At 44.0% G+C, this 16,470-nt stretch overlaps 1 protein-coding gene across 1 annotated transcript in view; it reads right to left on the reverse strand.

Annotated features, from left to right (window-relative positions):
- Positions 1-16,219, reverse strand: part of ATP10A (ATPase phospholipid transporting 10A (putative)) — a 119,452-nt gene extending 103,233 nt beyond the window's left edge. The window contains exons 1-2 of the mRNA XM_059815641.1: positions 16,061-16,219; positions 15,449-15,819 (exon numbers count right to left, since the gene is read on the reverse strand). Coding sequence (XP_059671624.1) covers positions 15,449-15,819; positions 16,061-16,219 — 530 coding nt within the window. The remainder of the gene's footprint in view (positions 1-15,448; positions 15,820-16,060) is intronic.
- Between the last annotated feature and the right edge of the window lie 251 nt (positions 16,220-16,470).

Here is a 16,470-nt window from a genome sequence, read left to right on the forward strand (position 1 = left end):
TGCTCAAGATCCCGTTGAAGACCCTAGTGGAGATCTGCTGACTCCCTGTAAGTGTGTTTAAGATTCAAAGCCAACCTCTTTCCCGAAATGGTTGAAGGCCTTTCAGCAATTCAACAAGACATGAGACCAAACATGAAAAGAAAAAAGGGGGGAGGAGGGAACACGACTTTAGCATAGATGGGATATTTAACAGTACTCTGGATGAACAGAAAGGATACAGTAAGCACATCTTCATTCACCGACACCCTTAAAGCCCTGACTTGGGAAGGCTATAGCTTGCTTTGGGACTGCTGACTTTCTCTTGCAGGTAATGCTCCCATCTTGCTGCAGGGAGAGTTCATGTGCTTGTGAAGCAAAATTAGTCTGTCATGATACAGAAAACTGTCCATCAAAAGGAGAAATCAAGGGCTGGATGTAAATCAAAACCATCATAGAGCCCCAGTCTACTCCCAGGGCTCATTTCGAGGCCCAGTTATAAGCACTAACAGTACATTTTTCTGGCATTAGAGGTCAGAACCACATTTGTCTTTTGCCCTATTTTTTAATTTATCCTAACATTGGTCTTATCTTAAGCAGCCTTCTAATAATCAAATTTTTCCTATTTTTCTCCAACTGCCCCTCCCATAGCTGACCTCTAACTAGTACTAACTAAATTAGTTAGTACTACTAATTAGTACTAACTAAAAAACCATCAGTTTGTCAATCTTGCAGACACAATTTTTTGTCCACAGCAGCTGGTAAGAAGCACTCTTTTTCTGAAAACATGCAAGCAGAAAATAAACTCAAGAATGCTGATGCAAAAAATAACTTGTTTTGGCAAGTTCAAGTATTTTGTGTGTGTATATATCTGCAAGGTGTTGGTAGCAAAGATAATTTCTACTTCATCCTAAATATTGCAGAAGAATAACCAAAACAAAACACAAAACCCCCAAATACCACTGCTTGCCAAGTGGGAAAAAAACCCAAAACATGCTGGTAGAAGAAAAATATTTACTTCCCAGCTTCTAAAATTATTATGGGCATTAGAGAGCGTTTAGGAAAATGCCTTTTAAAAAAACACTGAAGTGTTATTTTAATAACTTGAAACAAGAGACAGGGCCAGTGCTACTGATCCATGAAGTCTGTCTCTGTTCTTCCCTCTCCTAGCAGGCTGAATTAAGGACTGCAGCCTGATCTACTACCCTTGCAGCCTGATCTGTCAACCATCAGCCCTCTGTGTGCCAGGAGAGTTCAAAGCACAACTTCAGAAGTAAAGCACCTCTCCTGGAAACGTAAAATTAGGACAAAAAGTTTGAGCTGGCCAAAGCATAATCCCAGGTCATGGTGAAAAGCCTGGATTTCCATGTTCTTGGCTATTGTGCGTTGCCTGCTTTCAGTACCACGAAAACACTGTGGTTATTTTGGCCATCAGTTTCTGGACTCTTTGGAAGCCTCTGCTTTTGTAACAGCTACCCATTTGGTGGCTGTTCACTGTCTATAATTCAGAGGTTTCTTGATATACAGCACAGCTCTGCAAAAGAGACAGCTGTCCCAGCATACAAACTGCTAACTTGCTAAGTGTGAAGTCACACTTTCTCTTGACAAGACAACAAAACTGTCATTCTGGCCATTTTCTCCTTGTACCTACCCTGTACCCATGACTGACGTTTACAAAATGCCCTCAGCTTCCTTACAGAGAAACAGGTATGGCTCCACTCATATAGATTTTAAGACTTACTAAGCTCCCAATCACCTTTTTAATACTTTTCCAATCTAAGGACTGAACATTTGATAGCGCTATCTACATCTGTAAACATTTTAACCTCAATATTTCTTCTTGATTAGAACGTGTATGTAAACGAGGATCACATAGTCCTCCGAAGTACAAAATAATTTTGAAACTCAAGTTGGAGACATTTGAACCAACTGCTGTACAGCCAGCCTTCCTCTCAAAGCAGTATGACTGTAACAAAGCATTACGTGCCTCACACAGACTAGCTAACAAGCCTTGCTGAGCAGCTCGGAGACACTAACCTGAGCAATGCCTGCTGCAGTGCCAACACAGACTTCCTTGCTGGGCAGCATAACTGTGCCTTTGAGTTCCTTACGCAAATCACCAGGGATTGCCCTTACAACCGGGACAGATGCAGATAGACATCAAGTATGAAAGCCAGTGAAATTTAAGGCCATGGGAGGTGATCCCATATGTCATATTGAGGGCATCAGACTGACCAAAAGAAGGTCTGACTTGCAAAAAGGGTCTTATTTTAGAAAGCCAGGGGAAAACTTATGGCTCAAAGACAGTTCTCCTGCTGACTTCAAGCAGGGTAAACATTACTTTGGAACATAAATTGCCTACACTACTGTGGCACCGACAGGTTACTTTTTTGAAGCTTTGGAAAACTCCTAAGAATGTTGCGCTCCCTTCCTAGGAATTAAAAAGCAGCTTTTTCACTTCATTTAAGTTCTCAGTAAAAATGGATTCAGATGGCAGAAACACGGTAGAAAGATAACAACTTGTAGTAGCACTTGTTTACATCTGCTTCACTTTACTATCTTAAGCCTAAATCCAGCTTGTTTAATTTGCTTTTCAACCCTGATTCATGAGCCTTCTGGTAATTTGATCTGTGCTGATGTGGTAAATCACACCTATTATACACATGTCTCTTAAAAAACAAGGTGTTTTGACAGGGTTCTATTTTTTACAATTTACTTCCTCATCCGAAGTTACTCAGGAAACACTGCTGCATTAACCGCCAGTAATGGGAATCATGGTTTAACATCCATTTGGTCACATTTAAACTGAAATAATCCCCCAAAATTACATGTAGTCATGCAATTTGTATCTGCATTTACTGAACATTCTTACTGGCTAGGGACAATAAATTAGTAGGGACAATTACTAGCCTAGGGACAATAAATTAGAGCAGGGTACAGGGTCCCAAACTCCCACCAGTAGTGCCTCACCCACAAGCAGAAAACTGTTAGTCATGTGAACTTGGCTGTGTTTGAGCTGACAAGCCCTGCTAAGAGATAGCACAGCATAATGGCCCATATTGCTTCCAGAACAGCAAGCACCTGGTGCTCTGAAGGTGTTTAGATATACCATTTGGGACAGCTCTGCTTCATGCTGAATGTGTGCCACATAAACACACTATTTACAGCTGAGAGTTCTAAGGACTGGCATTCATGTAACCAACTGCGTAGGAAGTCACGCAAAAAAAACCCCTCTCTTTTTCTGGGCTTTGCTTCTTATTTGAGTTATACTTGGGCAAAAAGATGAACAGACTAAGCTTTCTAAATACATGGTTCACGGTTTCCCACTGTGTACTGCATACCACCTTAGCGCTCCCACTAAATATGTACAGGTGTGTAGCACAGTAATGTAAATTACAGGGAACACTGACTGGGGACCCTTCCTTTGCAGACAGTATTTTCATATTGTGTATGACCTCTGTGGAATGAACTGCTGTGGAATCTAACTGGAACTAATGAGCTACAAAAGCAGGTCAGAAAAGAGTTAGATATGGATGAGGAGACATCCCACAGAAGGGTTGGACATTTGGATGTATATTCAGTAACTGGAAAAGTAAGAACTCTGCTCCCGAATGATCAGCAATCAGGTCTCCATGTAGTCTGAATACTGATCGACTAGCTGGGGCAATGCACCATTGGTCTTAACCACTTCTATAGATGTGGCTGTGTTTCTAAACTTTCTTCCAGTGGTAAAGAGTAAAGAACACGTATGGTATTTTTCTTCCTTAAAACTTTTTGATAGGGTACAGCACCATCAACTCAGTCATACTTTCTGTAAACGTGCGTAGTGGTTAAAAAACAAAACAAAAAAACCAAACCCAAAAACCTTTCTAGAAGTGGAAAGATAGGACAGCTGAAGGGAATGTTATTATGACTAAGAGGCTGGATTCACTGCACAAAACAGCTATTTCTAGTGATAAAGCATAAAGGTTAAACAACTGAGGACATGATTGCCAGATGTAAAATTGAAAGTTTCCAGTTTAGGAGCAGCAGAGGAAGAACATGAATTAATATGCAAGGACCAAATTAGCAATATAAAAATCCTCCAGGCCAAACCAAATGCCATTGAAAATAAACTCGGGAACTCTCCTCCTTCTCTTCTGCTCCCTGCATTCCAAGGAGGATTGAATTTAGAATAACCGTGGGCAATCTTAGACAAATCTTACACTAAAATGCTGGACAAAGGCTTTAAAAGGTAGAGACACTGTATATGCTTAAAATACACTATTTCTGTCTTTATCATGCTAGATTCTTCTTCAGTACTTCTATCTGAAAAAGGAATAAATTTTTTGGACTTAAGTTTTCTCATGAGTTTTATCTTTAGTGTGATTGGTAATGATTCTTTAACAATTTTGAAACTGGGTTGATAACTGATAATTTCTACCTGGCCTATTAACCGGAAGAAAAAACAAACACAAAACCCCCCCAAATTAAAAACCACATCAACAACCAAACACTTGGCCAATACACAAAATCCACTGGTTGTTGTCTTTTCACCCTAGACTACATTTCAGCACTAGCTTTGTTAGGTCTATGTATACACTGTCAGGCTGGGGATCCTATGCTGCAATATTCTTTGGCAGATGGGTCTTACAGGTCTTATACATGTTCTTCTGGCATGAGCTAGCAGATGTCCCACTCCAGGAAGAAATAATAAGTCAAGTTTATTATATAACATGGTAGGACTTGAAAAATAGAGTCCACTGTGGTATTCCTCAACTTGAGGGGATATCATGGATTGTTCAGTCCATGACAAGGGCTGTTACGGACTTTAAACTGGACCCCTGGAAAATGGGTGCGGTAGATTAAACATCAGCACCACTAGACTCATAGTTGGCTCAGCTGTGGTACAGCTTTTCTGTTCAACTTGCATTTTGGAAAGCTCCCACAGGATCTGACGGAAACAAGAGCTCCCACACACAACCATGATCCTGTCACAAAAAGCAGACAGACACAGGGAACTGCACTGAAAATAAAAGAGAGACATATGTAAGAAAAACCCGATAGGAGAGAGTATATGTATGCCTGAACAATCAGGAAGAGCAGAGTGTCAAATGCTGCAACCAGATGAACAGAACTTAGGACTTTCAAGACAGCAAACAGTGGCATGACATCTTATGGTGGTGCACCTCTTATACAGCTATATGGTATGTCTGCATATGCCTATGCTCCTATCAGTCAGGCACTAAAATTCCAGCATAGAAACTGGCAACCAGGGGTAAATCAGTGATACTCAAAATTAGCAGAATAATGTCACCACTGATCCCTCTGATTCTATCCCTGGTCACCTAGCAATACCCCTTGCAGGTTTTAACATCTGATCCTACTGGACATAAAACATAAGCCCAATAGCCATATGTGATATTTGTGAGACACACGACAGTGTGTCACTCTTGTGATTATGTCAAATACACAACTGCCCTCTGCATTTTAAGAGACACAGCTTGCAAAGTGGCTTTAGTTGACCCAATATTTAGGTACATCCAGACAAACAGAAGAAAGCGGAATTAGGAACCTCCTACCTTACGTTTCAACGCTCCTCCCCAAAAGCTGCATCTGAGGTTAAAGAGCAAATAACACCCCAAAATACCAAGATTCCTCACATTATGTGGGCAGCCTGAAAAACTCCACAGAAATTCAAATGTAATCAGTTATTCAAAGAGGAAAATTATTTATTGATAACAACTCATCTCTTTCTTATGTTGTTTCTCAACACTGAGATAAATGATATAAATACATTTCAGAAGTATGAACAATATGTTAATGGCTAATGCTGAAGGCTGAATCTGTCAGGAGATGAAACAGTGGATACTGGGTTATCCCCTTCACCTGACAGATGAACATACTTCCATCTGTGATTCTCAAAGCATAGTTCTTAAATAAATCATTAAATATATTGAGCAGGACAGGCTATTCTTTTACAGTCCAAAAGTCATATGGAGCATTAACAGGAATTAAAATCTATCCCCTCTGAGTTTACTAATGGGACTCATCTTACCTGAACATAGCTGTATAAACAAGTCATCTACTTCAGCTTCACCTGTATCATCACTGCAGAGAGGTAAGGACCACCTGATTCAAACTAACCTAAGGTAAGTGTCTCAAATAAACTGGAAGGATTTCCGCCTCCCCCCCAAACTGTTCAATGCTCTCCACTGATTGTGGCACAAGCGTAGATGACTTGGTCAGACTGGACACATGCTTTTTAACTAAAAGCAAGTTGAAAAAAATCTCCCCTCATGTCCCAGAAAGAACCTGACAAACTCCTTCAGGAAATACCCTTATCAGGCCAGAGAGAACCTAATTAGCACTTGAGAGGGTTTCCTGCCAGCCAGCTACCATCAGCAGCTCACTACTGTTTAAAGGGAAGTCAACTAATGGCATATGCAGAAGAGTTACAACGCAAATCAACCTGTCTATCAGGAGACAGACACTGCTATCCAAGCATCTCTGATAAAATATGGACATATGATAGTGAAGAAAGGAAGATCAAAATGCTCTCAAGTGTACAGATAAAAACAATATATGTCTTTATTCTGGTAAACTGTATAAGATCAAGCTTTTGCTTCACAGCTTTGCAGGTGTACAGCAGAAGGAAGTATAGCAAGCAAGGGGAAGCTGACAATGAGAACATGGGAATTCTAAAAAGGGAGAAAAAGAAAATATAGAAAGCATCTGAACCCTCAAATATAAGTGTAGGCCCACACAAAAATAATGCACTACAACTGCAAGATCAGACTTAGGTGGATTAGATTTGATTTCTCATAATCTACTTTTGCACAAAATAGATTACGTCTTTCTAATGCACTTAATGAACTTCCTGCATTTTTAAGGGTTTGGCTGCTAAATTTGCCCGCTGAAATTTGCCCACTGGCATCTCTTCTGAGGCATCTTACTCCATGTCTGAGAGATCCTGAAGATGCTCATAGTTGTATTTAGGTGACTGCTGTTCAGCACTTCGCGCGTTGGCCTCAATATTTTGGGAGATTTCACAACAACTTGCCCAACAACTTCTTAGTGAACAAACAAAATCAGCTAACATAGCCAAAACAGGCATATTCAGGTTGTTACTGGAAAGCAGGAAGATTAATAGATAAGCGGCAAGCATATAGGTATATGGCTGTGCAACCTACAAAAAGCCTAGCAAGCATACAATAATATACAAAGATAAAAGAGCTATGGTTACAAATGCTGTCACTTCATAATGGACTTTCTCTCCAAAAGGTCAAAAATAAAACCGCCACCAAAACTACAAAAATACCAAATATTATGCAGTAGTGTTCACACTCTTGGTGTTAATATAATAGCAGCACAGATATATAAGAACTGCAGTGCAGTTGTCAGTCAAACATTTAAACTCTTCCTTGAAGTAGGTCAGTATTTCCAGGCAACCAGAACATAAAAACAAAACAAGTGACCTCCATGCCTATTATAACAAATCTCCAGTGGACTCTGGGTTTATGAAATGACTGGTCATGATGCAAATATTGGCTGCTGCACTGGAGAGACTGGCCTGTTTGTCACTCCAGAGAAATTGTGATCAGACAAGAATAAAATTGTAGTAAAATAGCGGAGGAGAGGGCAGATTTTTCCCAGCCCTAAAATGCATGCGTTGCCCCTGAAAATGCATGCCTTGCCAGTTCAAGACTGTCCTTTGACCAACATGGCCTTAAGGATGTAGGCTGACCATGGCAGAGATGTTCACCCGCAACAGTCTCAAAACAGAATAAAACATTGCTCCTGTTGGAGCGAAGAACTAGGTAGTTTGCCAGCTCGTAAGTGTTAGATATCCCCAGCAGTCCACGGGAGAGAACACCCTATTAGCTGGATAGCTAGCAGCTTTCTATGGGCAGGCTGTGTAGCTATATCCTAGAAACAGTAAAAGAGAGAAAGTTGTTCCTCTCAGCTCACATCTTGCAGCTGAGAGCCCTTAGTTTGAACCCCTCTCATTCCCACCTCCTGGATGTGCAGCAAAGATTAAACCAACTCATTCAGAAACATACAGGTCATCTTCCTCAAACTAAATGTGAGGCTTGCTTTATCAAATCTTTCATAGTCAAAGATATATTTCTGTATGTACATTTTCTCAGTTGAGCTCAATATTAGGGTTGCTCAAACTCCTGGGACAGGATGTCACTGTCACGCTCTTTGCACCTCCTCTCACCTCCACACCACTGCAAGCATCTACCTAAGAAAAGCTATAAGCTAGCATCTTTCACACATTTGCATTGTGGCTGCATTTTGGGTGTGGGTCAACTTTTGTGCTTGATGTATATCAGAGGAAGCTACTGCCTATACCTATGCAAAGTTATCAGTAAAAGGTCAGTGTCCTGGCTTTTAGCACTGAGTCAGCTCCTCAGTTTATGATTATGTCTTTCACTGAAATGCACTCTCCCTGGCCCAGTGCGTGGAGAATCCCACTGTCTTGCTTCCACATCCTGGTGAGACAAGGTCAGGCAGAGTGTATTGCTGCAGGGTAGCAGCAGGGTTCGGATCGTGTTTCTGGTGTGGATCTCTTCTGGGTACAAACATGACTAGCCACTAACATAGTTGCATTAGTGCCAACTACCAAGTGAAAACACTGAGGCTGAAGGTAAGCCATGGAAACTGGTTCGTCTCCTCAGCTACGTGAAGTGAAACAAATTGTTCTGCTTTTCATGAACTTAATTGCTCTCAATATATGTGGTTGCTAAAACCAAGCCTGCACAGCGTAAATCCTGCAAATTGGGCATAACCCTGAAGCCATGCATTTGGCTTGCCAGCTGTATTGCCCTCACTGTGTATATACACAAAAGCTCCACAGACCCAAAAGGCCTAGTGTTGCAGGGGAGAGGAGAGGCACCTCTTAGACTGCTCTTGAGCAGAGCAACCACCCTGCAAATGAGCAGCACGCTGGATTACATGGCACAGGGAAATTTGGCACTTGGACTTCTCCTGCTGCCGCGTCAAGATAGGCAGCCTGTCCATCCATAAGGGTTGTGCAAGCCTGGATGAGGTGTCTGAGTAAGTCCTTCCCAGTGGCAGGGACCCTCCTTCTTTCTCTATTTTCATCTTCCTTATCAGCCAACATTAGTCAGAAAGAGGAGGGAAAACCACAAGAAGCCATTTAAGCCTTCTTCATTCCCCGGAGTCTTCCAACACTCCCATAGTAAAATTAAGGCCTCCCAGGCAGAGATTGAGAGTACTGCTCTAATAAGTACTTCTGGAGGACTGGTCTGCTAGTGTAGGGAATGCCCTGGCTAAGTTATGTCATGCTAGCTAATGAGCAGTTCCATAAAACGTTGATCTATAGCATGGTTGTCAGGGTTTTCAGTTCTGGTTTTCAATTCTGCTGACTAGATGACATGTGGAAGGTGGAATCTGGAATCACAGTATCAGGAAGAGTTGAACAATACATGCTATTCTTTCCTCTTGTATAGTTTCTTTGGAAATGTACCTTGACAGAATCAAGTAGATCTGTTATTCATCTTTCAGCCACCTCTAGCAATAATAACCAATAATAATGGTCTCAAGATAATACCAACACATGAGAGCAAGTAGATCTGCACAGAAGGTGGCCACCTATACTTCTGGGCTGTGGTCTGCTTAGCACAAGCTAGTGTTTCTCCAGAGTGCAGCATGTATCTGCAAAAATTAATCTGGGGACGTCGCTAGGTCTTTCAGTGGAGATTAACAGTATCTTCTTTGGCAGTTAGCCAGAGGCATGTGAAACAGCCTACAACTGCTCTCATGACATCCTATACAAATGAAAGAGCTTTAGTAATAAGAGGCAAGCATTTTTCTTTTCCAGCAGTGAAGCTCAGGCACTTAGAAAATTTGCCCTAGAAATAAACTGCATACAAATAGGTGGACAGACAGATGGATTCTCCTGTGCAATGCAGCTGGCTACATCTCAGAAGATGAGCACAGACATGCCTTGCTACTAGGATGAACTCCACTACTGAATGAAACTGGTCGCTATCAGCCTAACAGAAGAGCCTCTACTACATCTTCCAGTGAGTTTACTCCCTGTCAACCTGGCCCAAATTAAAATGAAGAACAAAGACACAGTAACATAAACAGATCCACACCTCTCTGAAACTCAAGGAGGGAACACTGACTTCACGAACAGATTCAGACTGCTACTTTCTGCCTTCAGCTTTCTGTGCACCAAGCTCACTCACAGAGGAAACTGAGTAATCCCAGGTAGTTTCCTTTTGAATCACATCTAGTAACATTTGTGTTCTGGAAGGGATGAGACAAGCTTATTTATTCTAGTGAGAAATGTCTTACCCTGCCAGCACGTTTTGGGACAAGAAGCTACTCGGGTCTCTTCAGGTAGTAGTGGGAGATAATCACAACCCAACTCCCCAGAAACTGTTGTTGCCAGCAAAATAAGGCACCTAAGAAGTGAAGTGGTTGCAGGGCAAGTCATCATGTGGCCATTTTAGAGGCCATGAGTAGGATCTGCTCTGCCTGTGTGAGGATTTGGTAACACAGCTGTATCTTTTTTTGCCAAGGCTGGAATTGCTTTCACTGGCGGGTTAACAGAGGGGAGGAAGAAGTGAGTGTATTTTGGAAATAGTGTGAAACACGCTGCCCACATCAAACTCTCTTCTCTCCTCCTCTTGAGTTTTGCAGAAAGAAATTAACATTTAATGTAAAACAGGCTGCTTTGATAGCTGCCTGAGTACCCCATTAAACATTTTCCACACCTCAGGGGAGACAAATATCCAGTCATAAATTCCAATTTGTCATGGATTTTCTAAGTCACAGGTTGACAGAAGAAGCAGTTATCACTCTCTGATCAGTATGCAGAGACCATTACACTTTTTAGCAATACTACTCGATGGACACAGCAAGAGTTAGAGAGCTGATTTAAAAAGCAAAGCCCTTCGGTTTTGAACGTAAGGGTCCCAGAAAAATGTTAGCAGAGATTACTTCACCAACGTAACACCGAGTCAGTAACAAAATGTAATTCCCTGCTGGACAAGTGCCATTATTTGTTGTGATTGCAGTTATCACTATTCATCTTTTATTTACATACCATGTAAATGTATACCATACTTTGTAACAGCACACCAAAAACAAAGCCTCTGCTTAGAAGAGTTTTAACACTTCTGCTTCAGTGACAAATTTAGTTCTACCAAATATTTAACAGTGGCAGCAATGTGTGCATCCTGGAATTAGTTGGAGCAAACATTTACATGTGCTATCCACAACTCCAGCCAGAGCTGGTAAGCGCTAGAGGACAGTAACTGCCATGAAGAAATCACCCTCCCATCCTCCAAGATAATAACACAGAAAAGTAACTAGCCAAACAAAATTTCACTGCTAAGATAGTGAATTTGTAATCTCCAGTCCTCAACCTCCATCCCTGGGTGATGGAAATGAGGAAGAGGAACAAAGCGAGGAGACTAAGATGATCACAGGTTTGCAAAGGTTATGCACACAAAACAATTTTCTGCAGGCTGGGCTCTAATGCTTTTGTAACTTCCCTCCATTTAAACCAACTAAGAAAGAGTTTTGGCTGTGATCCAGCATTCCTAACTTAAGCACCTGCACTGAATCTGAATTCTAGGTGACCCGTGAAACTGTCCTCCTGAAGTAAGTGCCTAATTTCCTCTGTATTGCGAAACAGGAGAGGAGCCCTTAAAGGCCTCCAGAGAGAGGCCCTATTAAGTTCTCTTTGCTAAGAAACCTTCCTTCTTTGCCTGTTAAGACCCTAACTGCTCTTACAGGGAGACCTGCAAACTCCATCACAGAGCAACACAAGTCCGCAGCTCTCCAGTATGTTTTGTTCCTCGACATATGCTGTCAATTCAAACTCAACGACTTCTATCAATTTATTCAAAGAATCGGGTCTTTTCCCCTTCCACCATCTGACTTTAGAAAGCAATATCTTTTCAGGGACTCTCCAAAACATCCAGAATTTCCTAACAAAAGCTGTCTTCTTTCTGCAAAAACAAGCTGCATCTCTCTTCAGCTTTTTACTTTAGGTTGCATCATCCTTCGCTGTTCTGTCGTCTGGTAAGTGTTGCCAACTATGAGCCACTGAGTGATTGATTCAGCACTGGCTGTATGAGAATGGGTCATCTGAGTCCACACCACTGGGCAGGCGGGAGGAAGAAGGCCTAGTCTGCACACCAGCTGTCAAGCTGTCAACATAGCAGGAGAACAGTATTTTCCCCCACATCACATTAATGAAAGGATCTGCTTGTGTAGGCTGCTCCAGAGGACCTCACAGTGGATACTGCTTGTGTGCTGTTGAACCTCCTCCTGATGAGCTGGCCTGAGTAGCAGTAGGCTCTACCTACCCCTGCTTTCTCTCCGTCCTGGAGATCTTGCATCATTAATTGCTGCTTGTATCGAGCAGGGGACGGGTACTTCAGCAGCCAGAAAAGCAGCACGCGGAGGATATATGGCAGAACACACAGGATCCCACTTGAATCTTTACCTGGTCACTAAACAGTGTATGACACAAGATAGAGGGCTTTTCTCTGCTATAGTGAAGCAAAAGTCCCTGTCTCAAGTTGCTGACTGTTATAATTTGCTGTAATTTGCTGTAGTCTGTGTCTGAGGTGGCTCTCTTGCAGCTGTGTGGGAGGCTGGCAGGAAAAGGAGCCCATCACAGCATGGAGGACCGCCCTGGCACTCGCATACATCCCGTCTTGCAGAAGGCCTCTTTCAGAGCTCCGAAGTACTGACTAGCAAGAGGAGAGTCGCTGTTCTCTGGCAGCCCTAGGGGAGCACACAAGTGCAGCTATGTTCATTAATCTGCCCTACATTAGAAGCATCTCTATCGAGGACAGCATTTGCATCAAAGTCTTCCTCCACGACACCACAAGGAAGTGGCAGAGTGGGGGAGGGAGAGAGAGTCTGGCTTGGTCAAAAGGTGGTAATGATCAGCATATGATCAGCATAAAATGGATGTGGGGAGAAAAGCTGTCATTTATTACTTCCTTATATGACATCTATACGTCAACATTTTTCCAGAAACAGAGTCTAAGTAAAGAAAGGAAAAGTCATGTCCAATTGCTTGTGTTTCTCCTGGCATGGCACCTTTCTGAGAAAACAGCTTTTCTGAACTCACGCCCAGCAACTTTCATGACCTTGATACAAATCTCTCAATCTTGGTTCCCTGTCACTTGAGTTAGTGAGAATCTTAGTTTTTATCTCCAAAAATAGCAAGTTTCTAGTCCCATCTTGCTCACTGGGGCTGGGGGATGTTCAAAAAGGCGACTTGGTGAAGTTTAAAAAACACTAAAAAGGAAGAAAATTGGGCAGATTAAAAACATAAAAGCAAATTATTTTAACCCCCTGATTTGTTTTTCTTTTTTAACTGGGGGAGGAGAGCTTTTCCTAGGGACTGCTGGAAGGTGGAAATAGGTGAGCTGCTACCAGGGACTAGGCTTCTGCAGAGGGCTGTAAGGACGCATCGTTCAGCTCTGCTCCCAGACAGAAAGCTGTGCCTCAGCAGGTGACAGAGCTCCTAAGCTTCCATGTTTGCTGCCCCAGAGGGATTAGGCTGACATGCGCCTTTGATGCAAATGCAAAGGCAAACTACTCCCAAATTAATCTGTGCAAGTGTCACTCAACAGTAATCCAAACGCTGTAGTAAAAGAAACAATTCTGACTTTCACTTTGGTACGGCATAAGCAGTACAAAGGGCAGTGCACTTTGCTGGGACTCCCAAAAGAGCACAAGTGATAGTAACACCAAAGGTACACCTTTTGTCATAGTCATGTCTACTTTTTTGGCAGCAGAGAGGGATACGGAAAATTGCAGGGGGGTGAAACATTCCATAATTAATATTCCAGTACTGGTATTTGTTAATATTTTGAACAGCTTCTGCAACAGGTACTACTTCTTTCTTTTTAACGTAGGAGACACGGGGCTTATTTCTAAACTGATTTTGTTTGGTAAAGGCTAGATTAACCATCCTTATTAGCACTGTTTTACTTAATTGCAAGAATAGTCCCTTACTAGCCCTCCTGCCACCCATCTCCCTCAACGCCAGAAGTGTTCAGAGTTAAGGACAACTACAGGCAAGCCAGGTGCTAGGCACAGCCTTAGGTTAGTGATGCCTATGTGTGTGATTTGGCTAGGTTCTTTTCGGTTTAGTTTACAGAAATAAGGCCATTTTACTGGTGCTCCCATACATGTGTATCCACTGGTGGGGGAATATCCCAGGGTGAGATTTCTTGTGCGATATGAGTTTGTGAAATAACAAGCTGAGTCTGCTGATGTTGAAAACACAGCCTATTCTGAGTTCTTTCTAGCATTTTATTTTTTTTCACGTGCCTTTCTTGGGATAGGAGAGTTGCTCTCTGCCTTGGTGCTTACGTCAGCCCAGAGGACCCCTCCCAGACAGCCTGTGGAATCAGAGTGTAAGCTTCTTGGCACATGTTTTGTTTCTGTTAGCCTTAGAAGCATCAGAAAGAGAACTAAAACCTGCTATCTTGGAAAATATGTTCTCTCAGTCCCCAGAAAACCTTAGCCTTAGCTATTATGAGATGACTATCTGGCACTGAGAGAAAAGCAAAACAAAAATTCTGTCAAGCTGCATTCTGAGCACATAAATGTTGGTGCAAAAGTCATTTCAGTGTGATTTATGGATATGAAGTGAAGGCTGTGGTCTAAATGTATAGCACAGATCATTTTAAAAAAAAAAAAATCTGAAAGAGATAAATGACCTAACGCTCCATCCACGAGCTTTGGGAAATAGTGAAGTCACAGGGAATGATGACACTTGAGACAATAAATAAAAAGCATTGGCTTAAAAGTAAACGTTCAACGGAAAGACTGCCTCATTCTTTAGAAAAGCAAACATAGCTCAGGCTCGCTAACTCGCATGTCATGAAACTTCACAGACCTAACTCAAATGCGTAAGTCTCTGGCCTCTATCCTTCCTTTGCTCAGTGAAGATTTAATAGCAGATTACTTGAGTGAGGTCTCATATTGCTAAAACCAAATTAATGCCTGAAACTACACACTGGTGTAATTGACCGCTCATGCTAGGAAATGTTTGCATAAAGGTTTGCAAATCAAACACTGCTTGTGATGCTTACATTCACTTTGCCATGCACTGTCCTGCCTTTGAAACATAAAACACTAACAAGCCCCGAGCATATGTGTAGACCTATAAAAAATGTTGCTACTCATAAATCAGTGATTTACTGTGGGAGCCCACCGATCAGAGCAGATTCGCTTTCACCTGAAGGTTGAGGACTGTAAGAACTCCCGCAGTTCTGAGTAAAGAGATGGGAGACAGCAGTTCCAGGGGCAACTGTGAGTTTCTTCGCGCTTGGAGTGGAAATGAAAGCCCTCCACAATGGACCTGCTTGCTGCCCTGCTTCCACAGCTCCGCTTGCCCAAGTCCCTGTGCCCGGCGGGGCCCCACCGCCGACTGCTGCCACGGTGCTCCCTGTACCCAGAGCCCACCCTGCCTCACCTGCTGTACACCAGGCACTCCATGTGGTTGATCTCCTTGTCAGAGCGGTAGCGGCTGTAATCCTCCCACAGGTCCTTGATGGCAGTGACCGCCAAGATGAAGAGCACAGGGGCCAAGGCCAGCTCTGGCTGGAAGGCGTTGACGGCCGGCACAAAGTTGAGGAGCGCGATGAACACAAAGTAGACGTTGGCCAGGCGGTGGAACTGCTCAAAGAGGTTCTTGGGCAGGAAGGAGAGTGCCGTGTACTTGGTGGTCTTGAGGCGGTTGCTAGCCAGGACTGTCCTCTTGGACTTCTCCGCCTCGGCCTCAGGTAACAGCAAGTTGGAGCGCACCAGCCGCGTTTTACTCTCCTTCTTCTTCCTCCGCCTCCTCTTCCTCAGCCTCTCCTTCCCCTCCGGCAGCACCTGGGGCGCTCCCTCCCCTCCTGCCGTGCCTTGGGACATCACTGCTGCCCTCCCAGCCGCCCTCGCCCGGGCAGCGCGGCAGCTCGCACCGCCAGACACGGCCCTTAAGTTATCATCCTCCGCCGCCCGCCACGGCTCTCCTTTCCTCTTCCCCTCCGGGGGGGGAGGAGGGCTTTCTCAAACCCTCTCCTAACCGCTCTGCCGGGACCTCGCTCGCTTTCTCCTCCTCCTCCACAGCCGGGGAGGGGACGTGGGCAGGCGGCGAGCCGAGCCCTCCTCCCGCGGGCCTCGCCCCGTCCCGCTGCAGGCCGGGCCCCGGGCCGGCCCAGGGCGCGGGCGATGCGGCGGCCGCCGTCCCGTACCCCATGGCGCGGCCGCTGGCGGGGCGCGGGGACGCGGGCAGGGCCGGCGGGGCCGGGGGGGGAGAGGGGGCGGTGGGGGCCGCGGGCGGGAAACGGAGAGCGGCGCTTCCGCGCGCAGCCTGCCCCAGCGGCTGCGCCGCCGCCCCGCTCCCCCCGCCGGACAGCCGGCGCCCTCGGGTACGGGCCCCCCGCCCCGGGATACAGACCCGCGGGTTTCATTTTATGGGCTGCTTTTGGCTTTCCGTTACATGTGGGG

The sequence above is a fragment of the Gavia stellata genome, chromosome 1, assembly GCF_030936135.1.
Source record: "Gavia stellata isolate bGavSte3 chromosome 1, bGavSte3.hap2, whole genome shotgun sequence".
Taxonomy (NCBI): Eukaryota; Metazoa; Chordata; class Aves; order Gaviiformes; family Gaviidae; genus Gavia; species Gavia stellata.